The 27,979-nt window shown below is 40.4% G+C and overlaps 1 protein-coding gene across 1 annotated transcript; it reads right to left on the bottom strand.

Moving 5' to 3' along the window:
- Window positions 1-299: 299 nt before the first annotated feature.
- mmp11b (matrix metallopeptidase 11b) lies at window positions 300-27,635 on the bottom strand. The gene is made up of 8 exons (XM_015366430.2): window positions 27,531-27,635; window positions 16,052-16,314; window positions 10,844-10,987; window positions 7,979-8,112; window positions 7,003-7,220; window positions 5,612-5,816; window positions 3,572-3,832; window positions 300-2,876 (listed from the first exon to the last, which is right to left on the bottom strand). Exons 1-8 carry the CDS (start codon window positions 27,633-27,635, stop codon window positions 2,746-2,748), a joined length of 1,461 nt encoding a protein of 486 aa, XP_015221916.2. The 3' UTR covers window positions 300-2,745.
- Between the last annotated feature and the right edge of the window lie 344 nt (window positions 27,636-27,979).

Genomic DNA, 27,979 nt, shown 5'->3' with positions numbered 1-27,979 from the left:
AAGTTTTATATACCTTCTTGAATTTGAAAATCCTTAAATCCTTTGTTGCCATTATTATAATGTCTAAATGAAGACAATGGTAAGTATGAATATGTGTTTTTTGTGTTTCCTTTTCAGTTTTAATACCAATCCAATAAACTGTGTATACTGTAATATAAATTTCTGTTTGGACCTGGATAACCTTTGATTTTTCTTTGATTGGTATGTTTTAGAGTATAGTCTTGTAAAAAAATGCTTAAAATAATTGCTTTGTGTCTAGTAGACCTTAAACTGTGTAAATGCCATTAAAACACCAGACATATGGGAAAAAACAACCAATTTAATTCGTACCAAAAATACTGTACTGGAATTTATACAGATGTATTTACACAGTAAATATATTTGGGCTAACACAATCATAAGAAATGTGGATGATTAAGTTAAAGATCAAAGTTACATTTCAGGAGATCTTTAGTTAAAAATAACAGTGAACGAGTGCTGTACAGTGTTTATGTGCTAAGGTGTAAATCTGTAGCCAAGACTACCAGTGCTAGAGAAATTAAATGGTTACAGACTTGATTTTATCTAGTTGTTCTAAGACATTTGAAGGGCTCTTTACCCTACTAAGTGGAATACTGCTATCACATAGTATTATAACACAGTACAAAAAAGACATTAGAGAAAATAAATGATCAGTGTCCTGCACTGATAGACCATGCCATTTGTTATCTGCGAAAGAGCAAATGCTTTGGTTCTGAAAGGCCTTTTTTCACAAAGGCAGAAATGTATTACAGATATTCTGAGAACTTGGTTCTGTCTCAAGTGTGAGACATTAGTTTAAGTGCCTTCAGAAAGAATGATCAAACTTTGCATTTGCCCAAAGGCCTCCTGTACTTAGGGCACTTTTTAGAAACAGTCTTTGGAAAAGGATTTTCTGGGAATATTCACAGATATGTGGGTATTCATCACGGATATCAATGAATATGGAATATTGACAAGGAAATATGGATAATGGATCACACTGATCTATTAAAAATGCATTTGAATTATAACTGTACTTGTGGATAGTTCCCAGTGTAAAAGTTGAAAATCTATCATGTTTACAGTCCTAATTCATTTCCTCCTTTACAGTATCAAATTGAATAAGTATGGCGGTTTTCCAAGCACAACACCCTGAAGCTCAGTCAGTTTTAGAAAGAGTGTTACACTTGTAGAAAATACAGATTTTATGCTGCTACATTTCAAGGATCAATACAGTATCTCGACTAGGGCTCATCTGATAATATTTCAGGCACAAGGTCTGTTAAAAACCTTACAGTGTATTTCTTCTTCCTATGCAAACACAGGTTATCTGTATTGTTTATTCTGTGTGGTTTAGATCTTAGATACAGTTAAATCATTAAAACAGACCCTCCCAGCATCATAATAATAGTTGTACATCACATTCAAACACAGAGTCTAAATACAAATGTTAAAAAGGGGAAATCTGTTTTTGGATCAGAATGTGCTGCATCACTCTCATACATAGTTTTAGTCATGTATACAGTTATTATGCGTTCTGTGTAAATGGTCCTGGAGCTACCAAATGTGATTTATGTAAGTCATGAGTCTTGTGAGCCCAAATGGCAGTTAGAATCAATGTGTCCAAGTGGATCAGAAAGAATAATCATGTTCAGATGGAACTGATAACCATTCCAGATTTACAATCTCATATACAGGGAAATTTTCTTCTGCTGAGAGGTATCCTGGATCATGGTGTGTGGATACACTAGATACTTGAAGGCAGGCATCTCCAGCCTAGATTCTGACGGGCCTCTGTTCAACAGGTCTTCTAGATCACCATTAATTCATCAACTCTTAAAGGTTTAGAACTAAACTATAGGTCTGTTTGGGATCAGTTGCATATGGAGTGTTAAATCAAGCAATTTACAGAGAAAACTCTCAAGGATAGGAGTCACCTTAATCCAACTTGGTTTCATTATTCAATAACTTGAACAATAAGAACAGTTCAATAAGAAAAGAAAGTGGTGATTTAGAGTTAACTTTAAATGTGGATTAGGATGCTACAGGGTCACTGCTGAAATCCAGGGTATCTGAAGATAATTGCTGGTTGAGCTACTGACTAGTTCATGAACATTACTGCACTTTCTGAGATATTGAAAAAATATATCAGATTCCCTTTTCCTGAATATTGGTTGCACAATGATAGATTATAAAAAACGGGAAATACTGTCTTTAAACAAAAACTGCTACATGACCCACTCATTGTGTATTCTAATGCATTATTTTCCTGAGATGAAATTATACCTTTGAGTTCTGGGCCTTTTGTTGAAAGACTGCAAAAAAAAAAGCTGTAAAGGTTTACAGTATTAGCAGAGCATAGCATGGATTTCACAGCAGAAATAAGTGTTACTTGGTAATCTGAGTTGGAAGAGTGCAAAAAAACTCAAAATCCAACTGGGTCTTCTTGCAGTGTGAAGGACTGCAGTTAATTAATATTTAAAGGAATAAGTTTGGTTTTCCATAGTTTGAAGAATATGTCGTTTTGAAAATACTTTACTTATATTGTAACAAGATTGCCTGACTGTAAAAAAAATAGGGTTGGAAGACCTTGATAAAAACTGAGAACATGCCCAGGAAAGGATGAGGTCACAAAACTGAGGCTAGAATGTTAAAATTAGCACCAGTACAAAAAACATGAACTGTTACACATCCTTTTGCACAGAAAGTCTCTTGTGTTGTTGCTCCCTTCAGATAGCGGTGTTCTTATCGGTAATTATTGGACGTAGGACAACCAAAGAAATCCACTCCAATCTGACGTGGGTATCCATCCAGGACCTTCACTGTCACAGGATCAAACTTCCAGTACTGCCTTCCTTGCAGAAAATGGGCATAGCCTGAAAAGGAACAGAAAATCAGCAGACAAACTCAAAGACTCACCAGCTGCCCGCAAAGGAACAGTGTGTTATCTCCACGTTCCAGTTTTGCTTCTTATCGCATTTCCTAAAACATGTCCTGCCTACGTAGGTGTTGTTCATGCTATGCTGATGTGCCAGATAGCTAAGAACAGAAAACAATTTTCTCAGAAACTCTGATTTTTTTCCTAAGAATTATTTTTTGTTTCTGTATCTGAACTTAGTGCTTTGGCTGCCTCCTTCCCTGACATTCTTACCTCTGGCATGGAAACCCATCGAGAGCTCAGCTGCCCCCCTGACATTCCTGTTTACTGTGTCCCAGCTGTGAGGAAGAAGTCTGCTTGCGCCTATACTAGGGTTAGCAACTTGCTCTGGCTGTTTCATTTTACGTATAGCACTTCTGACTATATTTAATAGGATTGAATAGTTATCGTATAGATTAAGGTTTATAATTCTATAAAGTTTGAACTGAAACATTTTGAAACAGGTCCGCAAGAGCCACTGTGTGCTCTGGATTGCATTTCCTCCTGTGTTATTCATTACACAAAATGAAAGCAATTCATTGTGTCATTAAATGGGATTAGCTCTTTCCTCAGGTTGTTTGAAAAGATCTCTAAAAGTGTTTTTTTAGGGATGCAGTTCGGATCGTGAGCTGGAGAGCAGGGAGGAGGTCCTACCATAGCTGTCCTGGAAGGCGGCATCAATGCTCGTAGGGACGCCCCTCCAGTCCGCTAAGCTGCGTGGGTAGACCATGTCCACACGGTTGGCTGTGGGGTTGAAGCGCCAGTAGCTGCTGCCCTTGAAGAAGTAGGTCTTCTTGTTCTTGTCTTCGCCCCACATCAGGGCGGCCTGGATGTTAGAGATGGGCAGCCCCAGACTACTCACTGAGTCTGGGCCAGTGATCGGCTTCTCCCCATCATACACCCAGTAGTTATGACCTGAAGACAGACCACAAACGTAGTCAATCTTTTTTGCGCTCTCTTTCCTGCAAAAGCCTACAGTGACTCGTTAATTCAGTCATAGTTACGGTACGTGTTACATCATTTTTAAAACATGACATTTTCATACAGAAGTAAATTGTCAAGCGTGACCCCTGCCACTTATTAGTAATTTTTGTGACGTTTGTCAAGAAATACAGTTCCCGGTTTTGGGTCCAAGTTATTGGGTCTTAGTGCTAATGATTACTTTGAGCCACAGTAAGTAATTCAAGGGAACTGGGACCTGAAAATATAAACTCTTAGCTCATTTCAAACTGATAATATTTAATTTCAATCAACTCAATAAAACTGCACTGTGAAGAATTCACCTCACGGCTATTGTTTTTCCTGATATTACACATGAGTGTGATGCATTTTATTAAAGTACAAACTTAAGTTTACTGAACCTTGCAGAAACCTCAACGGCATGTTACATGAAATATTATGTGATGACATCCCTGATAAAATACATGAGCTATTATGTGTTCCAGAGTAAACAAAACTAAAGCAGACCTCTGATCATGTAACAGGTGTTGTGCTCTGTGGAATATTACTGTATTTGATTTACTTCTAGATCGTGACTTGCATTTTTGGAAAGTAGAGTCCAAAAAATCTATTATCACTATTGTATATCTGAAGAAAATGCAAATGAAATTAATGAAAAGTTTAAAAATGTATAAATATACTGAACATTGAAATAAACTGCTGTGCATATACAGTATAAATCCATTGCAAAATTAAGCATATGGATTCTGGATAGTGATTACGTGCTTTGGCCTCGTTTTGATTGATTGGTTATGACTTACTGAATGTGATGGTTGTGCCCTACTGGCTAGACTGGACCTTCTCAAACATCTGTAGAATGGGCTAGGACAACGTGGCATCCAAGGTTCAGAGACCATTAAGACAAGACAGATGGTTCAAAAAACCTAAGCAAAATATCATAGCAGCTGCATCATAATGCAGAGCAGGCAATTGAGAAATTCAGTTTTGTTTTAACCAATTTTGCAATTATTGAATTTGACTACTGTATATGACTACATTTATATGACTGATACCCAAAGGACTTCTCTAAAGTGTTATTTTTAAAATCTTAAACATTGTGAAACAGTTCTCCATCTTGTGGATTTTAAATATACCATTAAATCTAGCTTAAGTTAAGCATCATGACCACAGTTTTGAGTCTCTTGAATATAGGAAAATTGTGAAAGAGGTATAATGATTTAGGTAATAATGCTCTGGAATAAAAAAAAAAAACAGTCCTGGCTCAAACTACAGACAGAGATTTTAAGTCTGACTTCATAACACACTATAAGCATCCCCTTCTTTTTGACTACATAAAATATTATGTTTTTTTAGAAAACTTCAATCTAGTAATATAATTTGAAACCATTATGTGGAATTTAGTGTAAGGAAGCTACTTATCTGTAATAAAACTTTGGCTGTCTGACAGGTCAAAATAGTTTTACAACATAAAACAGAGTACTTGTAAGGAACAAAGGATTGGCACACCTGCAGATTCTAACATTTTAATTAGACCTCGTTTTTTAGATCTTATTGTTTTCTATGATTTACAGTATCCAAATAAACACGAGAAAGTTTGGTTCAAAGCTGTCTGGCATCTTTGAAAAGTTGGGCTTGGGGGGCAGGGCATTTCCTTCTCCACCTGAAGCTTGCCCGATCTTGCCCTCTTACAAACAACCTCCAGCTACAAGAGACGGGCCTCTCGCTGCTGCCCACCTTGAAAGAACCAAATATTGCCGGAGCCGTCTTCAAAGGCCGCGTCGACGCGGTCTGGAATTCCCCTCCAGTGGCGCGATGCCAGGGCGGGGTACCCCTCCTGCAGCCGCCCGGCCCGGATGCGCCACACGTAGCGGGACTTGAAGAAGAAGAGCTCGCCCCGGATCATGGACACGGCGTCGAAGTCCGTGTCGCAGGCGTTCGGCTGGGGAGAGACCAAGGAAGCCCACTCCAATGTCAATCAGGTGAGGAGAGACTGAATGGTCCTGTAGTTGGGAGTGTTTTTGGTCTTTGTCTTCTAGCACTTCCTCGTTTCTTCAGTTCTGACTGTTTAACGTCTACGTTAGGTGTGCCTTTTTATTGGCATTAATCTGTCGAGATTGGCATGCTCTTAGGTACTGCTTGAAGATGTCCATAAAAGGACAGAGGAGCTCCAGGATAAGGGCTGATCACTGCAAATGCTGTGTGCAGGAAGCTGTTTTCTAGATGAAAAGATAGACAGCTCAGCTTCCTGGAATTCTGCCTGCTGAGTTTGCATGTAGCTTCTGAAACCGTATGAGGGAGCAGTTGTCTTCTGTAATTTGTGTCTCAGATTTACTTTATATTACCTGGACTGAAGATGGATTGGAAAGTGAGATTAAAGCTGACATTTCGTATGTGTTGTATTAAACCTACAGCATGAACCTCCCTATAGTTTTTTAAAATTATTTTAAAGTTAGCACATGTAACGATGCAGGTTCTTGGTAGGAGCCACGGCGAATACCGTCAAAGTTAACCCCCAGTTTGAGGGGGTGGAGGTACCAGTGTAGGTCTGCAAAAGGGGGGAAAAACAAAAAAAAGGGGAAAATGAAAAAAGAAAAATGCACCACTTGGAAGAGCGGCATCCAGACTGGTCTATCCCTGTTTAGTGGGACCCACACTGCAGAAAAAGTAGAGTGAGGCCAAAAATAGGACAAAATTCAACCTGCCCAAGTGAATCCTCACACCGGGACAGAAGAAAAGAAAAGAAAAATAAGCAGCAATGCAGCCTCAACGTTCTCTTCACGATCCTTGCTGGGACTGTCCCTGTAATATTATCCCCTTGCAGGGTTTCAGGGCTGGGGTCCTGCTTGCTTGTCCCTCCGGGAAAGTGCTCAGTGTGTCTTAAAAGGTCTCCCCAGCTGCGGCTCGTCCTAAATTAGCCAGGTCTGCTGTGGTTGCTAAAGCAATCTGTCGCCCTTAATCCAGGGCTCTGCATCTACACTGGACACACCCCATGTAATGCCACACACACCAATCTCAAGATAGGCTTACTGTACTTACCTACACACAATGACTGTGGTCTTAGTGACCCTGGAATTTAAGCACCTGTACTTCTCAAATGCTAATAGTCCTGTCATATGGCCACTCACTGTAGTGACGATGATCTCGTTGGTCATAGTGGTGGTCTGGGGCTCACTGTATTGGCGCGGGCCGTAGAGGTACTGAATGCCTTGCTTGTCATCGTCACTGAGCGCCAGGGGGTAGGAGAAGCTGTAGAAGGGTGACATCACCGCACCAGGCACAAGAGAATGTTGCAGACCCAGGACGTGGCCAAACTCATGGGCAGCCACCTGCAGCAGGTCCGTTCCTGGCAGCAGGCAGAAAGAGGAAGTGTCATGTTTTCGCTGACTTGCCTTACCAGAACTTGACGAGACAGGTATATGTTTTTGTGGCCATGCAGAGTGGCTTTAGATCATTGAAGTGAGGGGGAGAAAATTAAAATATATACTTTTTCTGTCAATGGTAGACAGCTCAGGGCTTTTGCTGTCTGCTTGTGCACCTTGATGTTGTTAGTGCTGATGTTTTAAGATTCTTTTGGAACACATGTTACTTTGAGTCACGTGTATGCTTGTTTTGATTTGGAGTGAGTCACAGTGTAAAAATTTCAAAAAGAAAAGCTTCGTGGCCCACCTAGAGAGACACGGATAATGTTCCTCATCTTTCCTTTGACAGAAATTCCTCTTTCTTTTTTCTTTGAATGATGATTAGATTGCATTCAGGAAAGGTCATAACACTGGGCTGTATCTCCACACACCTGGGTCATTTTACAGAATAACCCGTGTGGTGTTTCAACACTGCAGCTACTTTAAGGGTGGGTGCTGCACATGTGTCAGAAACTAACAAGCCCATGCAATACAGTATGCCTCAATACGATCTTTTGGGGATTAGCTAGTTGAGATTATGTTGGGATCATTTATGTACGAGTGGCCGAGCACAAGAGTTCAAATGAAGACACAAGTGCAAACACTCATATCGAAGTGAGCTCTAAATTGCAACACATTTGCTTTGCAGAATGTGCTCCTGATATGCATGCTTTTTTGAATGTTGCCAAGACCCCACACTCACCCATACTGTTGCCGACTGTCCAGGTCTCATCATAGTCAAAGTGGATGTCGCCTTCTCTGTGCGTTCGGGGAAAGAAGGCATGGGCCAGGATTCCACCTGGGCCGTCGAAAGGGAGGTTGTCTCCATGCCAGTATCTGGGGGTACAGTCGGTAGACAGGCTGGACGGTTAGAAATCACTGGGAGATATCAATACGCCTGGGCCTTGCTCTTGCCTTTTCCATTTATGAGCACTTTTTCTCAAGCAAGATCTCTTTTTCTTGTCCTAATCTGGAACAAAATGTGTCTTGCTTCCATTTAAGTATAATTTATATATAATTTGAACTCTTTGAATGTGAAGTTCAAGTCCATATCTTGGGTGCAGTTGCAGTTGGATGAAAAAAGGTAGACCATATACTGTATATAAGCATATCAGAGTACAGAACAGTGAATACATATACTAATGAATATTTTATTCTTTCATTTCATCTGTTTTAAAACTCCTTACTGAAGCACAAATTTTACTCTTTTTAGTTGTGAAAATATTTTCCATGCCCATATACAGTACACTGCATTATATAAACAGTCACTTCGTCCCAATGTAGTTTCATTTGTCTTAAAATTATAAACAATGCACACACGTTGTTTAAATCAAACTTGAATGTTCAACCTGAACACTGTAATGGGTGGAAGATGTTAAATGTTAACAGAAACTGCAAAGAAAAATCAAAAACCTATGGTACTGTTAGTAAGAGTTGGGATACAGTATTAATCCTAAAATCCTCCACATCTTTCAGGTGGTGAAGTGATTTCTCACGTTTCCACTTGACATGTTGTGTAGCAGGGCTAATGGTGCATAACGGCAGTTGTTTGTCATTCAGGTGAGTGATGGGTCAAGTACAGTAGATCTCCTACTATATGTAAAATGCTTGGGGATCATGAAACACACAGTTAAAATACAAGGAATTATTGTATCGTATTGATTTACCAATCATTGTTTCTATTTCTAGATTTGTACCTGAATGTTTTAATTTAATCCAATAATTTCAGCATCATTTGCCAAGTATTACAAAGCTGTGAAAATCCCCCCATTTTTTAAACCTGGTTTTTACATAAAAGTTTGGTCTGCAGCTGTGAAATTCCAGTATTTAACAGTAGCAAGGTACTTAAAAATATCAATAGCTTGTGGTAGGAAAAACAGTAATTTCTTACATGGAAACCTGACATAATTGCTTTAAATGCTGTTACGTGTATATCACCCATTTGCTGTGTAAGCGGCATGGCAGGAAACATTTAGAATGTCTTTTATGTTGTCCTCAAGTTAGTGCCTTTTTGTTCACAGTTTTGCATTAGCAACACATTAAGCACATTTGCAAAATTGGCGTTTCCCTTAAAGTGTAGTTATATCAGCAAAAAGCTAGTTGGTGAAATTGCCCAGAAAGCCTCGTTAGGAGTAGGCAGAGATCCAGACCATCATCTGAAATAACGGGGCCGACGCATATAAACAAGCACTGCTGGCCTGTTCCATTTTCAAAGTGACAAATTCCCCAACATACTCACTTTGATGCTGCCACAAGCACCCTTTAGGCATGCATAAACTCATCAGTTTAGCAATTTTTGGCACACTCTCACACAAGGTTTTCAAGATGAGGCGATAAGAGTATTTTGGAATAAAACAAATCTGAGATCGTGCAGAATTCCTTTTAACAGGTTCTTTTTTCCCCACTTAAATACCAGGACTAGTTCCGGACCACATGTGGATCAGTAATCCATTTTAAGCAACATCATACTTACTGTACATTATCTCACGAGAAAGAGTGGCCTTTTCAAGCTATTCTTTTGCATTTTTAATGCATGATGGGAAAAGTAGCGGTGACAGAGGGGTTTGTGGGTAAGTCTTCCAGCAGTTTTCTGCAATATCTCTTGACGCAATATGTATTTGCTTGTGAAAGTATTGAACCGGGACAGCGTAGTTAATATGTCTGATGTACCAGATAAATTCATTTTAGAGAAGGGAAGTGTAAAAAATGCTGTGTCAGTCCAGTTTGTAACATCATCTCAACTCTATTTCATTTTATCGTTATAATTCCAGGTTCCCTTAATTTCCTGATATTATTGTTTCGGAAACCTGCGGTACTGCATGCTAATGAGAGACAGATCTAAACTCCATCAGATATTACAGCATATACAAATTCAATAAAACAGCCAGCCTGTTATTAATCTAAAATACAAAGGGTTTGAATAAAATGCACTACTTTCATTCTATTTGAATATTTGTTGCACATAGCTGAGTTGTGTTAAGATCTGGTTTAAGGTGAAACATTAGAAAATGAAGGCTCTTTAGTAGGTCAATTCCCTCCTAGCAGATAAAAGTTTTGGAGAAATGAACAATACTTCCCAGTTTATTTTCTCAGTATTTATTTCAGTCCTCTAAGAAGTAGCTCCTCGGCCACAGCACCAACAGTTCAAAGTGTTCTGAAACATGCATAAGCTGTTCCAGAGCTGTCACAATCTTAGATAAACATTGCAGATGCCAGAAGTGTGAGGCAGCCTTGGCTTTTCAGCCGAGAAATATTCCTATCCGATTGCTTTACATCTCTGAGTCGCTGTCCAATGAAAACAGACGAGTGTGACATGCACACAGCCAGCGCTGGTGTGTGCACTCAACCCTTGGAAGGTTTTTGTTTTTGAACTCTCTGCCAAGGATAATAAACAACTGCATTTTTCTGAAAAGGCACGCCAAACCCTTCTTTCAAGCCACTTCAAGCCATTTCTTCTGCTTGGTACCATTTTGATACCTGCTTCCTCCAGCGTGCTGTTTAGCAGCTTTGGGCTGGGGCAGTGATTTGTTGCGCAACACCAATAAGATTTCTCGGGGTTTCACCTTACCTTGTGAAGTCAATGATGATGTCAGCCCTCCCGCTGGTGACCTCTGTAAAGGTCAGTGGGGTGACTTCACTCCACACCCTCAGAGCCTCTTGGAATGCATGCCGCACCTTTTCTTTGTCCATCTGCCAGGGGAAGCGCATGATCCTGGGCAACACCGGGACAAGAGTCATTCCTGCTCTTTAAAGGATAACTGTGTACGGTTAGGCTGTAGGAACTGAAATCTCTTTCATCTTGAATGGAGGATACCACGATTTGCCTTGATATGAGTATTTAAACCTGTGCAGAGTATTTGCATTCAATCCAGGGGTCTAACAGAGGACGAATATTGAAAGACTGACTCTTAAGACACAAATGGAAATAGAAAGGATGTACATTGAGTACTCAAAACAGGAAGACTTCACTAAAAAGAGTTGTGGGTATCAGGAAGCCTTTTAAAAAAAGCTGAGGTATTTTAATCAACAATCAAATGAAGCAAATCAGCGAAGTGAGGCAAAAGGCCTTCTCTTGGTTGTGAAATTATTTAGTTTTTGCTCTAACCCTGCCGGTTTTGAAATTGCCAGCTGTATTCTTCACAAATTGAGAGGGGGATGAGGAAGTAAGGGGTGATTTCACAGACTTGCCCACCTTAGAGATGCTCGCCACAGGCCCCCACAGCCCACAGCAGAGACTGAGCACTGACTGAAGGAGGTATTTACCTCGTTGAGGTGAGCACCCTAGAGGCTGGAGGAGTTGTCCGCCTTTGGCCCTTGACTAATCCCATGCTACCCTCTGCGGAGATCAGCCACGACTCCTGGGCAACAGAGCTCAGCCTGCACTTAGACAAGCACCTTTTCCAGTCAAGCCACTCAAGGGGCCCCATTCGTATCCTTTCATATGGTCTTACACAAATGCAACCACCATCAGTGTGGCTGCAAGTTTCCTGAAGACAGGAGAATTGAGGTCTTCACCCAGTCTAACCCTGAGACTCTGGCAGATCGAGCGTACATGATAAACTGCTTTGTCATCCAAGGACTCTTGACAGGTGTAGCAATGATCTTGGTGTTATGAAACCCAGGCTAACTGTCTTTATTTTGCTCTCAGCAGCACCTAATTCCTGTGCCACACAGTTAGGCTGGCAGGATAAAACAGACAACAAAGTAGACTATTGGGGGGATTAGAAAGGAAATGGGCCAGTCACACAATTCAAACAACTTTCCGTGCTGGGCTGTAATACCTGACATATAGCTAAAAGCAACTAGCAAAAAATCCTTTTCATTATGGGAAACATTTTTCAACTTTGCAACCCACAGCATGTGTGTCAGAGCAAAAAAAGATATGATATGCCTTCTGTTCTGAATCAGCCTTTTGTTTTTCAGTTGTGCAAAGCGGAGTTACAGTACTTCCTTTGGGCAGTCAGTCTTTATCGGGAGATAACGAAACGCAGATGTACTCTAATCCACTTAATTTTTAAAAAGTAAATCTCAAGGAAGAAAACCCTTCTTTTTCTGGTTTTTAAACTACACTGAGACTCACTTTAACTAGGGTGATACTGATAAAATACAGAACGTCTGTTTGAATCATTTAAAGAAATTAAAAGAAAAAATCTTCTGTTCAAATGGCCCTCAAATCAGGGTGAGAGCAGGAGAGCCTAAAACCTCCATTCAATTTCAACAAAGTTAACTGTCCCTCAATGGATCAGTAATTAATTAAATGATTCAGATGTTAAAGATCACTTAGTTAAGGAGACTTTCTGTGAAACATAATGAAAATGCCTACTTGCCTTGCAATATTTACTTACCATTTATAATAATACATTTTCACTATTGTAATGTTCAGACATTAAAAAAAACATTTTACTGCAATTTAATGTTGACTTGCACAAAATCAGAAATTATAACAGTCCCCTCCTCCAGATGATCACTTAACGCAGAAACCTGAGATTATTCATGGCTAAGGGAGATTGGTAGGTCTGAACTGAAAACAGGTGAAGCTTTTGAGTAGGGCTGAGTAGAAAAAGCCACAACAAATGAAGTGTTTTGAACATCATTCATTCCAGATTTATCTTGGCCTTTGAAGAACACTAAAGGTGTTCATCTGTAAAGCAGTTGCCAGTTGGTTCTAATTATAATGCATTACTCACAGAGGTTGAAACATTTGTCACTTCTAGTCACTATTGAAACCCTATAATGTGGCTGCTTTTGGGGTCTACCGGTCACACAGCTGTTAAGGATTGGTAGAACAGCAAGAACACACAATTCTTGCTATGGGCATTTCTTTCTGCATTACCAACCTCTGTTCAGACACCTGTGTGACTTATAAACCTTGACCTCTCTTTCATGCACAACACAGAATGACTTCAAGCTCTCTGCTGTACAGTGCATACTGTTATAAAAGGAGCTCATACCAAAACGCCTGACTGTCATTTTGCAAAAGAAATGCAAAAGAACACTATTCTAGTCTATAATGTGGTATTCTTCCACATTGGAACAGCCTGCGAATACATGGACGGATCTGGCTTTATGCATCCTTGGGTACATGGAGTGAAAAGATGTTTGTAATAGAACAGCCAGAAAACTTAGCTGATGTTTTCTCCCATTTGGTCCTATTTTCTTTATTCGTACCTTATTAATCCCACTTTTATTGTTAGGATTTTTATGGGAGGGATAAAGGACAAGTTCTCACTGTCGTCCTTCCCGTTGTTCTGCACATCTGCAAGCCCAAACTGGGACACTGCCCTCACTCACCTGCGCAACCACAGAGCTTTCTAAAGATGCATGCTGGGACAGATTTATGACCACAGACACTCAGGCTCTTGTTAACTTGTGGGTTTCTATTGGAGTGGTTTTCCACAGCTATTCCACTCTGAAGAGCTGTCATTAACAAAAGGAGCTCTAAGACGGAGAAAAACCAGCCCACACAATAACCTTTTGACAACCTGCAGTCTGTCATCAAATACTACGGTGTAAAGAATCTACTGATCGCCCTTTACAGTGTACGTCTTTGCTTCTTTTCAAGTAGATATACTTTAGAAATACAGCAAAGTATTAGTTCAGTTGCAGGAATGCAAATGATCAATGTTTCCAAAAACATGATACCTCTCTTATATTACATCAGGTTGTCTATGACTTGATACGGCTGTTTTGTCTTAGCTCTTGTAGTATACAAGTATTTTGAACAATTGATGTCAGAGTATTATAGTTCTGAAATAAATAAAATAAAAATGAGTTTCAGTCTACATAGCTAAGTGCAGGAAGTGTGCCTGAGGCTCCTTTTCTTTTACTGAGAGTGTTTGGATACCCTAATTTACTGCATAAATACCGGTATGTTCTTGGCAGCCATGAGAGTCAGATGGCAACATGTATTTAAATAAATATTGCTCCCTCCTCTACAGTATGTTTCTCCTTTGCATAATTCTGAATTTTCCTTTTTTCATGCAAAGCCACAGTGCATCTATTAAGTTGGTTTTTTACATTTCCAAGAGCTCAAGAAGCGACCCTTGTGCTCGATTTTAAAACATGAAGCACACCTCCAACATGTAATGCTTATAGTTAAATATCAAAACACTTCCCAAATGATGTAATTATGCTGGTAACATTTTCCAGCAAATACCTGCAACTCTTCTTCTCTGTTGATGCATACATTAACACTGGAGCCATATGGACTTTAATGTTCAATTACTCTAAATTGTGTCCAGCCGTCTGAAGACTTTGCCATCTCTATACAAACTGCACAGAAGTCCCAATACTGCTGTTAAGAGACCTTCTGTGACTTTTAAGAGGTTTTAATTCTCTTTTCTGTACCTGTCAGTTCATTGAAGAACACTGGAGGATGTCAGGCTGATGTTATAAGTAGTAACTGGATGTTCTGCATTTTGTTCCTGAGCACTGCAATGTATACAGATGAACAAAAGTGCATGTGAAATACAAACCAGAACAACACACACTTGTGACTAAGTGTATCTCGGCACACATTAGCATAGATGTGGCAATGTTGTGCCTCTTAAGGCTTGATATGTACAGTCCTCCCTAAGACTCAGAGCAGATGGTTTATAAAAACCAACCACAAGGTACTGTACCAGAGTTTCCACAGGCAAGTGAGAAAGGAATGAGCCATGAGGATGCTATAATGTAAGATAGCAGACCAGAAGCTTTCGAGCTGAACCCTCACAGAGGTTACAGTGGAGGAGCTCTCGAGCAGCAGGATACTGCAGCTCAGAGGCTGCGATCTGGTGAGAGAGATGGACAGAATACTGATAGAGGGTGGGCGCTCAGGATTGTCACATTCCTTTCAAGGTTGACATCTTTATGACTACTTGGCACAAGTATAAAGAAAACCTTCTTCTTAATGAGCAGTAGCCTGGGTGGTCTAACTTGTGGAATCATTAATTATTTGATGCATACAGTGTATCAAAAAGGACTAGTGTGATTAAAGATTTAAGTTTTTTTTTTCTTTGCTTCCTATTGTGCAAAAAAAAAAAATCCTCCTGCAGCTTTTGTAGCAGTATGGGTATAAGCAGTGAACAAGACTGTCCTGACAGCTTTGGAATGCCTGTATAGTGCTCTGCTCACTCTTGCTGTACAAACAAAAACACCAAGGAGAACCACAGTGGGCAATGGTGCATCAGAAGGTCCCTTCCACGGAGCTCTGATGCCAGCGGTTTAAGTCATGATGTGACCTGCCACATCATGTCCATCACGCCCGTCTACTCTCCCAATAACTGTTCTAACGTTATCGTCTTTAGTCAATTATCTGATCTGTCTAAATTTCTCATTAAATCCTTTGTTGCTCTGAACCGCTGACAATGACAATGCTGTCCACGGGCCCACTCACCTGATTACTGTCCTTTCTGCTTGGAAAACTGTGTTCCATGTAATAAATGAAACCCAACTGACTTTCACACTACCTATCTTGAAATTTAAACATTGTGTCTGAGAGGTTACTGTGCTTTAAAGATACGTTGTGTTTCTTTTCAAATACGTGCCATAATTTTCTTAAAACCCCTCCGTAGAGCTCTCTCCTCTGAAGTATTTCATTTATTGAGACAAAATCTGAAACTGGCAGATGTTTCATGTTCATGCAACATCTAGTGAAAAATAGATAAGGTAACGGAACAGCCTTTTCAATAGCTGCTGTTGCATGAATAAACGGGAGACGTGAAATGTCCGAAGCCCAGTGGCTTGGGCCTTTTTAAGGCGCACTTGCTTCAGGACATGTCTGCTGGCTTCTTACTTGTAAGTCAAGTCCGTCTTCTCCCAGCGGCCCCCGAAAAGCACAAATCGCTTCTGCCTTGGGTGGCCGCCGTGCGCTCCTCTATGCGCGGGGTAATCGGGGACACCACAGCGGGGCCTCTTCCAAAACGCCGAGCCGTTGCCAGGCAGGGCTGTGCTGCCCAGGCCTCCTTTGCCGCTGGCTATGTCCTTCAGCGTCTCCTGGGAGTGGTGCAGCCGCCCTCTTTTCTTCATGTTGTAGAAGCGGGATTTCTGGAGCCATTCCTAAGACACAAAATGGAGTCAGGTGACGGGCGCCCATGGGGCAAACTCTTCTCACAACACATGAGCAGCACTGTGAGGAGAAAAATAGGGGGTCACGTGAGCCGTAACCAGCAAGGAGCAGCCCTCCCCTCAGAAATTCTTCTCTAAACATGCAAGGATTGTTTATTCAACAGCGGTGTAAGACAGTAATTCAGCTTCCTTTCCACGGGAATGCTTCAACTGCCCCATGCTTGCAGGATCGCATACCCTCACATTCATTAACACACTCAATTTCCTTCACAGAATCTGAGGAAATGCTTCAGCTAATTGACTGGGAAGAAAACAAACTGCAAAAGAGCAAAATGCCACTTACTGGCAGTCCTGTGATGCTGATTTTTCGCATGTTTATTTTTTTTTCTTTGGGCCTCTGTGAACTTTAGGACACTTGTTTTAAAAGAAAAATGAAAGCTTCTGCTTCTCAACACCAACGGGAAAATTAAAAGCTGCAACTGAGTGATGTTCTTGGTCATAAAAAAAGGTCTTGAAAACCCAATTAATACAGCTCTTTGTTATGTATTACAGATTTCCTTCTTGAATCATTCACATTATCTTGTGAATAATGTACATTCACAAGAAAGAAATCTGTCAGTGTTTTCATAATAGTTTAAAATAAGGATCAATATCACAAGCATAGGATAAGTTTTTGTACATTTATACATTTTATTTCTATTCCAACTGTGTTGTTCTGCTACAGAGACAGTACTACTGCCCATTGACTGTACATTTTTTACCACTGTTTTTGTCATTATTGTATTTCTCAGGTTCCAGCTTGAACTGCAACTGCATTTAGGAAATAACCTTTCTAGCTCAGAGAGCACCTCTGTGGTTGTGATAAAAAACTATTGTTGAAAGCAAGTCGAAATATTATAATACAATATCAATAACACAAGAGTGCTTGGTGTAACACCAGTGTCCTGATAAACGTTCACTTAGGCTTTACAATCTGGCCTGCCTATAGCCTCCTCTTCATTCCACTGGTAATGGAACTTCTCACTTCTCTACCTGATGTGCAGAATGGCAGCCACACATCACCCAGTTGGGTGGCACACTTCAGTGGTGCATAAAGTGGATTCCTTCCTGTATATAAAGACTTCGCGGTTCTATGGAATGTGAAGCGTTATATAAATGCAATCCATTATTTCTTATTTTGTTTGACTTCAAAACCTCTTCTATTGATAAGCACAAGCACTGTGACAGCAACGATTGCTGAAAGAATATACAATAAACGCAAACTGTATGTGTCTGAATGCCCAAATCCCTCTCTGGCTCAGGTCCCATGCTGGGAGTAGCTAAGAAAGTTACAGTTATGAGCTTTGTTTTTCACTGTTTTGACTTGCTTCACTGTTCAATGCCATGAGCCTAATGCTTTAAGGGAGGGAGATGTTTAGATAATCTCTCTTTTAAAGTAACCATGAAACAACATGTTTTATAGCATAATTTGATACCGACTGCTTAGGATAATTTGTTTTCCAAACAGAAGCATACAAGAGCTAGATATAATACCCATGTCTCAGCTGAAACAGAACTTGAAAAACAGAAGCAGCAGATTATCGCAAATTCTCCAAATGGTTGAATTTTGTTGATCCAGAGGTATCTTTTTTGTATTTCTCCTTATCCCAGAAAGGATTACTGGATTGCAAAGAGACAAGCACAATAGCTGATGTGCTTTGTTAATGCCAACCTTTACAACATATGAGGATATCATGTTTGTAATGTTGTGAGTTATATACAGTATATGCAGTCATAAAGTCTGTGTTTACTGTATACAGCAGCTTGAATTATTGGCAGACTTTATTGGAATGCTCTATTCCAACAATGTTAGCAAATAATAATAATAATAATTAAGTTTAAAGATTTAAATATTTTGTTTAACTCTTGTAAATATTTAAAAATTCTACAACTGTGTGAGGCGTTCATGTAATGCAACATTTGTTGAAATAATGAACAAGTATTTAATCAACTTTGATATGACATCAAGGTGTGAAGTAATGATTAGGGCTCTGGACCTGTAAAGAGAGGCTCAGGGCTTCCAGTCTCATGGGAGTGCACTGCTTGCTGTATCCTTGAGCAAAGCACTTAACCCAGAATGCTCCTGCACAGTGCCGCTGGACCACAAATTCATTTAATTAATTAATTAATTGCTTACACTTATATAGCGCTTTTTCTGGACACTCCACTCAAAGCGCTTTACAGGTAATGGGAACTCCCCTCCACCACCACCAATGTGCAGCATCCACCTGGATGATGCGACGGCAGCCATAGTGCGCCAGAACGCTCACCACACATCAGCTATCAGTGGGGAGGAGAGCAGAGTAATGTAGCCAATTCATAGAGGGGGATTATTAGGAGGCCATGATGGGGTAAAGGCCAGGGGGGAAATTTGGCCAGGACACCGGGGTTACACCCCTACTCTTTTCGAGAAGCGCCCTGGGATTTTTAATGACCACAGCGAGTCAGGACCTCGGTTTTACGTCTCATCCGAAGGACGGCGCCTGTTTACAGTATAGTGTCCCCGTCACTATACTGGGGCATTAGGACCCACATGGACCGCAGGGTGAGCGCCCCCTGCTGGCCCCACTAACACCTCTTCCAGCAGCAACCTTAGTTTTCCCCAGGAGGTCTCCCATCCAGGTACTGACCAGGCTCACACCTGCTTAGCTTCAGTGGGTTGCCAGTTGTGAGTTGCAGGGTTACGGTTTCCATATGGTTATGGTCTTGGTAATTCATTTGGATAATGAGCTCAGCTAAATCAATAACAAAAGTGATTTAATATAGTGGAGACAACCAAAGCACACCAGGAACAATGTAAGATAAAATTGATTTGTGACAGCATCATAATAGCAAAGAGAATAGAATGGCAATGGATTGAATGTGGAGTGGCACATTGGGACATTGGTTAGCGTTGCTGCCTTGCAGTGCTGAGGCCTGGTGTCTGCATGGAGTTTGCATATTCTCCCTGTGTTCACATGAGTTTACTCTGGGAACTCCGGTTTCCTCCTACAGTCCACAGATATATTGGCTTCTGGAAAAATGAACGCTGGTGTGAGTGTGTGCCCTGTGATGACTGGTGTCCGTTACTTGCCAGCAGAGACTTCGGCTCTCCCCTGAGGCCCTGTACTGGAAAGACGTTTAGAAAATGGGTGGATGGATGGCTTGGACATGCTGAAAGAAGAACTGATAATCGATGAATGATGCAAGTAAAGAATCAAATTCCAAGATACAGAACATAGATCAAGAAATGAAACCAGTGGATCTGCAGATGTAAAATGGTCAGGGACAGCCAACGGACAGATGGCCATTGAAGATGATTATGATTATGTAGGAACTTATAATTACTATGTTTATAACTACGCTTCGTCCTTTACAAATAGAGCAAAGAGGATTTTTGTTTTTTATGACCAGTTTGGTCTACACGAATGTAAGGAAGACTGGGAGTAATCTCAGATCCCATTAATACCTCAGATGGCTGTTTTCCGTATGGTAGCTCTACAGGAATTGAACTTGGCTGCTTGTCAATAAACAGAAAGCAGGTTATGACAGAATTAATAGCAGAGAGCAGAAAAATGCAGCGACGTGTCTAAGACTAGCAGAGAAACGTGGGTTTGATAATGGAACAAGGAAGAATATTGTTTCTTAGCCTGTTTATAGATTGTAGGTTTTGTCCTTTCTCTCTGTCCCCTCCATTTTCTGGAATCTAGAATTGAGTATGCACATTGTCAAGCTTGTTCTGTATTGCTAAAGAATGTTTATTGTAGTGCTATACATCAGTAGACTATAATGTACGACATTTTATCCAAAGGAATGTGGAAAATGATAGAGCCCAAAAAAGAACAGAAAACATTAAGTTCTCTTTATCAGTCATTAATGGTCTGATAGCTTCGCATGTCTTTTTTCTCAGCTTCCAATGATCCATTTAGCTCAGACAGCACAAGTGAAGAGCAATTAGAATGCCTTAGCAGAACAGATTCCCAGCATGTCAAAGGTTAAAAGCACGAGTAACAACTTGACCTTGAGTAAAAAAGCTACCCTGGAGCCAAGAAGCTGAAAATATTTCTGGTACAAAGAGCCAAAAAAACAAAACAAAAAGCAAAACAAATCAAACATTTACACAATTTGCATAACTTACAAGTTAAAGAAGATCTTTCCTCAACTTGCCTACCTCAGTTAAACACAGAACTTTCAAAGTTACAGGAGATCTATGGGTATGATTTCATTGTTTGAATGTTATCTTAGGGTTCTGTTGGTCAGAGTTACATGGCTATAAAATGTTGCTTAAAAACTGTAATACCAGTTATTTTGGAAAGTGTGGAAAGCAGAATAATTCGTTTTCAAAATCTTACAAATTTACCAGATGATTGCAAACGTTTTCTCTCCTAAATATTACACATGGTTTCTGATCTGTTAAACTGTCTTTATTCTGTCCAGATTATATTATCAGAGTAAATCAGTAGTATTTTACACAGAGATACCTGCCATATAATTTCAGTAAATATTACCTGCTTATTCACCTGCTATTGTGTTCTTTCTTTTGGTAGGATGGAGGGTGTGCTTTGATATAACTTTATTTCCTCCTCTGTAAATATGATACATGAGTGCTAAGTGCAGTGAATTGGGTCTTTTACAGTACTTCACTGTTAAGAGTGGTCCACAGTGAGCATCACATCGGGGATGAACAAACATACCCTCACATCTGTTAGGATATATAGGTGCCACTGCCTAAGGTGTCTGAGACTCATTGACAGGACCATAAGGAAGAACCATATGGTTAAGTGCTTAAGAACGGGTTACAAGGCATTTCCTGGCTCTGGTATTAACATGAGCAAGTTACTAAGCTTACTGAGGTCTGTTCTTCAGTGGAACAGTACAACTGAGGTGTTTCCCACCTCCCAAACACACACAAGTTAGGCTTGACAGATTGCATTAAGCCCTGGTACACAGCTCCAGTCCTGGGGGGGTCACATTGTCTGGAGGGTTTTGTTCCACCTGCACTCTCGATGACCTAACTGAGGTTATCATAATGCTAATTGGGCCAATTTCTGAAGGTGTTCAGCTGTTGAAGGGGCTGCGGTTGTGTGCCTATCCTCTATGTTGACCCCCCAGGGTTTATTTCAATGTGGAAGGTGGCAGGGCTCTGCTCTTCATTAGCTGCCCCTGTTCAGAGTGGCTTTGCTGTCTCTGTGCCTCTCTGTGCAGCTGAGCCTAAGGGACACCACAAGGACAGATGGGTGGATTTTCAGGGTTTGACACAGCAGGTGAATGAAACATGGTGGCAAACCTTATCTCTGTAAGGGGGCTTGGGTCCATTTTCTTAATGGATCATTAGTGACAGCTACAGTATGTATTGAGCACCAGTCACTACAGTCATTTTTTCTGCTTTTGTATAAAACACCAAAGGCATAAATTTGAAAAGATTAATTAGCTGGTAGCAGTGGATTCTGTATCTACCTCCCATGTCACCACAGGGGAACGGAGAAGAGTTACAGAGTCTGATTACAGACTCAGCATGACACGGTATTGTACTTTGGATTTGCATGTTCTTACATGAGTCTGCAGTAAAAAATCTTTTATAGGAAACTGAAGAGCAGTGAGATCTCAAGAGACACGTTTCTCCGCAGCTTCTGGAAAATATTTTAAGTGACTGAATTCAACTTGAAATTATGAGCAGGTGAGAATTACAATTAATAATTTATTGGCTATTCTGAGAAAAAGTGAAAAAAGGCATCTCGTGCAGAAACACATCTAGCTTGTGGTTACTGTGATGGCAAGAATTGAGCATATTAGGAGAATCCAACAGAACAGTAGAGTGTCAAATTAAACATGTCAGCACAAGGTGCCTTTACAAGTATTTATCTTTTTGGCAGACACTACTTAATTCAGAATAACGTGACATGCACATTTGAAAATTTGCTTCTGCACTAACAGCGAAGGCCTTGTAAGGTCATGCATTGCCAACTATTTTATCATTTCAGACCCATTCTCAGCATACTCGTGTCATCCCTAAATCATTGTGCTATCAGTTTTTGGCAAGAGCCCAAAACAGATCAAACAGCTGCAATTTTGCAGAAACTGAATGGTGAATCAAGGCACAGAGACACTTATTCACACAATGATTTTATTCACACATTCAGGTCAGGTATTTAATCTCACCTTTTTGTTAATTAAAGTTCATACTAATTGCATTTTATAAAGACGCTAATTTATATGTTGTTTGTCCTGTTTGAGAAATTGTGTTTTGGGGAAGCATGCAATTTATGGTCACAGAACTTCACACAAGTTTCACTATACGATTATTTTACAGTATTAAACTTGATATGAGTTATGCGAGTAAATAACATCATTTCTAAATAGGACTGAGCAGAATTTCTACAATTTCTACAATTTCGGCGAGAACAAAAAATAACATTTGAGTCGGTGCTGAAATCTTTCAGAAGATAATAAATATAAAAAATGAAGTGGGGACACCAAAAGCTAGTGAATATATATTGTATATACAGTGTGGGCAAAGGAAACAGAAAACAGCTGTCTAAGAACACTTTGCTGCTCCAACTAAAGTGTGAGCTGATAAGGAAAAAAGAGGATATCTGAGAGCCTCCTGAAATCTCCCTCTTCTTAAGTCACCTGAGGAAAGGCAGAAGTTCAAAGTGGATATTGGTTACAGGGTGTTTCAGTCACATGAGGTGATCTCTGTTGTGTGAACCACTGTTAGGGGTAAATGAGGTTGTCAATCTGCCTTAAGAGTGCTGCTTTGGTTGTGCTGTTTACAGGCAAAATATCCTCCTCAGACCCTGGGACTCCTATCTGTGAATCAGTCTGATTGCAATCAGCAGCCCTGCTAAATTCTCCTCATTCTTGTCCACAACATACAATACAGTATCTGTTGCTTAAGCCCATTTAGGTTTCAGGATAAATATAACTTGTAAGCCATCACCTCAAAGCAGGCTGTGAAAGGAACTGTCATCACCTGTGGCCCATAGTTTCAGTGTGGGTACACAGGCCATCAGCAAGCCTTGCTTTGTGTCGGGGAGACGTCTCTTACATGCAAAGCAAACAATGGGGACAACACCTCCGACATACTATTAATCAGCTGCGGAAGTGATACTGTAGCTATAAAGAACCATTCACCTTCCAGAAGAGGCATGAAGAAAAATGCTACACAGTATAGATAGGTTTCTTATGCATCAAACTAGGTCAGTAGAATATGTGCCTCAGTTACCTATACAGGTATTTAGTTGCCTGAAAATGGTCATTTAACCATGAACTCACAGCACTTGATTTAATTCCCTTAATCCAGAAGATTTAATAATAAGCCCAGAGCCTTGCCTCTTGACTCTTTGTGAAGGAGCATTTCTTGAAAGGGACATAGAAGAAATATCGAATGATATACATAGATAAGTAAATGATATACTTTGGGGACTACAGTACCAAATCATCACCCCTTCCCTTAATCAGCTTTTGCCTTGTATGCCAAAGTATGAACTTCTTCTATAGTATTTTCTTTTTACCTTGATTGTCATTTTCATTGTAGCTCCTCATTTTGTGTAAACTGCAGGTGCACAGGTGACTGAGTAATGAAAGTTTTGCTTCCACCGAGTCTACTAGAGGTAAAAGAGAGGCCTTCCAGTAATGGAGAGAAAACCTTCGACTGTGCTGTTTTTGTAACCTTTAAATTGTTCCAGAGATATCTATGCTTATCTTTTTTTTTGTACTCTAAATGTCAGGTTAGAATTTTGCAAAAACATGTATTTGCAGCACAAAAATTACGAATTGCTGCTCTAGGCTCAACAGGACCAAGCATGTGCTTTTTGGAAATCCGTTTGGAGCAGATTTGAGCAACTACAAAGGAAGTGGTGAACATAAATCCAGCCAATGCAGAACATCATCACAACCCGCTGGAGCGCTGATGACTCGACCCAGTAATAGTTTTATACCGTCAAATATCAAATCCACTTCATAGCTGCCAATACCCAGAACAGACAAAGATAAACCCATTTTAGCAAAACTGTACATATATGCAACAATCTAATAATTCAATACTATTCAACTGGTTTGTGTATGTGTATCTATACACATGTGGCATACACTTCATCGCAATGTAACTGGATTTGTACTGGAACCAAATGAGTTGAATTGCCTGCTCTACTTTATCCTCATTCTTGGGTTTTAATGTGATGGAGTTACAAGCCTTCTGTGATGTCAAGGCCAACACCAGATTGAACTCCACTTTGTGTTTGTAATTTAGAACAATTGAATTTATATACTGTACAAATGTGGTGTTCTTACATTTGATACCCACAAATCTAAATGTACGAATACCTACAGGTATGATAATTGAACCTGAAAGCCAGAAAAGGGGAGCTATAAAGGCTTTTCAGCTTCCATCTCACTGTAGGTTTTTAGTCCAGTCTGGCAGATCAGCAAACCAGTGGGAAAAGTGACTGCCACTTCTGTCTTACTGGGATATCAGCTATCTTGAAGCTATCTTAACAGCTAGCTTTCTTCATTGCTCTCCAGTGGAAAACAGCCTCCCTGTATACCTTACACCAAATACCACAGCTGACTTGTCCCTGCCTGCACGGTCTGAAAAGGATCTCATCTCAAATGAGGAAAAAGCCAACTGCACTGCAGATTTAGGTTTCCACTCAGAACTCTGAACGCCATGAAAAAAACAAAGTTGCAGGTGTTTGTCCTTTTATGTTTAGAACAGAATAGACTATAACAACTCCCAGGAGGGTTTTGTATCTTCTGTTATTTATAATACTGTAGCTTAGTAAGGGACAGGACAAGGCTTGTATCCTCGCAGTGACAACAACCTGATAACATTTCTGTTTTTGTTTCTCTTTGGGTTTTGTTGACACTTTATTTTGGAGAGTTGGAGACTATGGGCTTATTTTATCACAGCAACTGCCATTCCACACAGCGAGAAATGGATTACCCCTGACGTGCTCCCTAAACTGAAACTAGATTACTAACTATTCTTCTGCTGAAGTGTCATTTGCAGTACATCACTCTCAGAGAAGGTCTGATCTGTAATTGCTTTTTTATATCAGGAGTGCTGGAAAGTCGGCCAGTAAGCACATTGTGTCCAGGGGTCTTTACAGTGGGCATGACACAATAGGATCAAATCCAGAGAAAATAGCCATCCCTTTAAAATCAGGCTGAGAGCCTGTAAAATGATAAAGTCTCACCAGTGGGGGTCTTGTGGTCACAAGTCTATACCCTTCGGCTCTGCCTTTGACATTTCATTACTTGCAGCTTGAGATGCTACATATAAAACTGGTTTTACAACTGAACCCTAGGTCACATGCTCTTGAAACAGCTGCATGGTTTTGTATTACAGTACATGTGTACAATATTGTATCTTCGGAATAGATTTTCTGTTTCTTAGGTTAGTACTCCCATGTAGGTAAACATGCTTATTTTTCCCGTCTCTGGTGGTGGGAACAATAATGTAATGCACGGAAGTGTAACGAGAGTTGAAACGCAGCACGCTGTGGGAAATATCGGCAATGACCTCAGCCATTGCCGGCTCCTCAGTGCTAATTTGAGCCCCTGGCTGTCGACATTAAAAGGCAGGAGACGGCGGCGGATCAGTACACTTATTATGCGAAACTGCACCAGCTAAGGTGCGCGACGTTTTTTGAGGTCAAGATCGGTGGTAAAATTTCAAATTCAAGAATACTTTCAGAATTTCGCAGCTTCGTTCAAAACGTCGGTTTTGACATCCCGAGAATGTCTTGTGATATAACAAAAATACCATCCACCTGGCTTTCCTCGCTACTTCTGTTACATGTCCCTCAGCTTTAAGAAAGCACATTTAGCCAAGCACACACAAAATACGAACCCCCGAGGCAGTGAGTGAATCCAGAAGAGATAAATCAAAAACTTCTTCACTGTGGTCTTTACTACTTTTTTGCCTAGTTACATATCAAGTTACTAAAGACAGTAATGTTTAGCAGAATTTTATCATCTCACACAAAGCGTCCTAAAATCCATTCTGACTTCAGCGTTATTTTTAATATATGATCTTGAATAGGAATAGTAGCATGGGTGTATTTCTCCTGTCCACATTATATGAATGCGCTCTAATGTCGATCTAAAATGACACTTCTACGAGTCATTTTATATAAGCCTTCAAACTCAAATGAAATCCAGTGAAGGTTTCTGACTCACAGGTGAACAGTACCTTTTTCTTGACAACCTGGAACTACAAGATCGAATCCCGCATGCGAGAATGCGCCTATTCTTTCTTGAAAGATTATGTTTCCGTTCAAGACCGTTCTGAAGAAAAGTTCAGTGCCAGGTGAACTCCAGTTGTTAAATAGAAACTGTCTTTATACAGTAGTAATTGCGTTTCGCTGGTATGTTGCAGGCTTACTTCTAATCAGTTCTGTACCATCACTTATTTTCTGCTCATCACGGCTTTTTCCTCGATAGCTGGTCGTCTTCTTGCAGCCTGAAAATGCTATCCTCCCTCCTGCCCTTTTTTTTTAACAATATTTGGATGTGCCTTGCACATACCCGTACCGCCTTCTCGAATACATAAAGCAATCTTAGGATTCAGCTTGGGAACAAAAGACAAACGCTTTAACATTTAACCGAGTCATAAGTAAAAAGCCGCACCAGTAATGAACGCGGTCACCGTGCTTCAGAAGCGCTGAGAGGAATACTGTGCTTATCATTAACCATTTCAGCAACGACAGACTTATACAAGAGTAACTTGTTTTTGTATCCCGCTGGTGGATAAACACGCAATAAAGATAGCCGACAGCTGCTTGCCATTACAGTATATATCGATGCCTTCTTTTTCTAGTGATGACACTACACAAAACATGCTTTTTCGGATGGTTTTATAACTTTAATGGTTATTTTAGAGGGTAGTGTCAGGTCGCTTGAAAACAAGGAGAAAAGCTAAGGAAATACCCTTTTCTGGAAGCAAATTCGTTCCACGTCGATTCAATAAAAAAAAAAAACACTGTCCACGGGAGACCCCCATCTCTGTGAAAATACATCTATACGTGCTGCATACATGTATACATTTTAAACCATATTCATCTCAATGACTTCGATGCGCACTGGAGATAGCGTGTTGATCAGTCCTCGGATAATGAGAAGCTAACCAGAAACGAAGGAGCAAGGACGTGTTGGGAGAATGGGAAGGAAACTGCATTTTCACTCACCCCTGCTGCTTTGTACCTGTTGGTGCCTTTCCCCTCGGTAACTGGCAGAGAATGAGCGCAAAGAGGCAAGGCGAGCACGCCCGCCAGGAGCAGAGGGGACAGCATCTTCCTCTCGTCCAGCGGGGCAGAAGGAGCAAGCAGCCTGCTCGGGAGCGAGTGAGTGACGGAGGGATGTCCAGGAGGGGGTTTATAGTCTCTCTGATTCCTTTGTTCTCTTTCTTCAAATTACACTTTTTTTTATGGGCTGGAGTGACAGTTTCACCAACTGCCACGTGACTTTGAACTCCTTGGCGCTGCGCGGCTGCGGATTCAGCGCTTTTCCAGAGGGGAGGAAAGAGCGACTTGAATTCCGTGCTTACAGCAACTAAGGGGTGCAGATGATTGTTTTACAACTAGAACTAAAGTACTGGGAGCGATGAAACGAGAAATTAGAACGTATTTGACTTCTA

Source organism: Lepisosteus oculatus, chromosome 22 (genome assembly GCF_040954835.1).
Source record: "Lepisosteus oculatus isolate fLepOcu1 chromosome 22, fLepOcu1.hap2, whole genome shotgun sequence".
Taxonomy (NCBI): domain Eukaryota; kingdom Metazoa; phylum Chordata; class Actinopteri; order Semionotiformes; family Lepisosteidae; genus Lepisosteus; species Lepisosteus oculatus.
The sequence above is the reverse complement of the archived record's forward strand: the minus strand, read 5'-3'. Positions and strand labels throughout refer to the sequence as shown.

Excerpts from the sequence above, each read along its gene's own strand:
- mmp11b (XM_015366430.2), bottom strand. The coding sequence starts at position 27,635 with ATGCTGTCCCCTCTGCTCCTGGCGGGCGTGCTCGCCTTGCCTCTTTGC. Across the intron at positions 7,221-7,978 it reads GACAGTCGGCAACAGTATGG|GAACGGACCTGCTGCAGGTG; the intron begins GTGAGTGTGGGG and ends GCCTGCTGCCAG. Across the intron at positions 5,817-7,002 it reads ACGAGATCATCGTCACTACA|CCGAACGCCTGCGACACGGA; the intron begins GTGAGTGGCCAT and ends GTCTCTCCCCAG.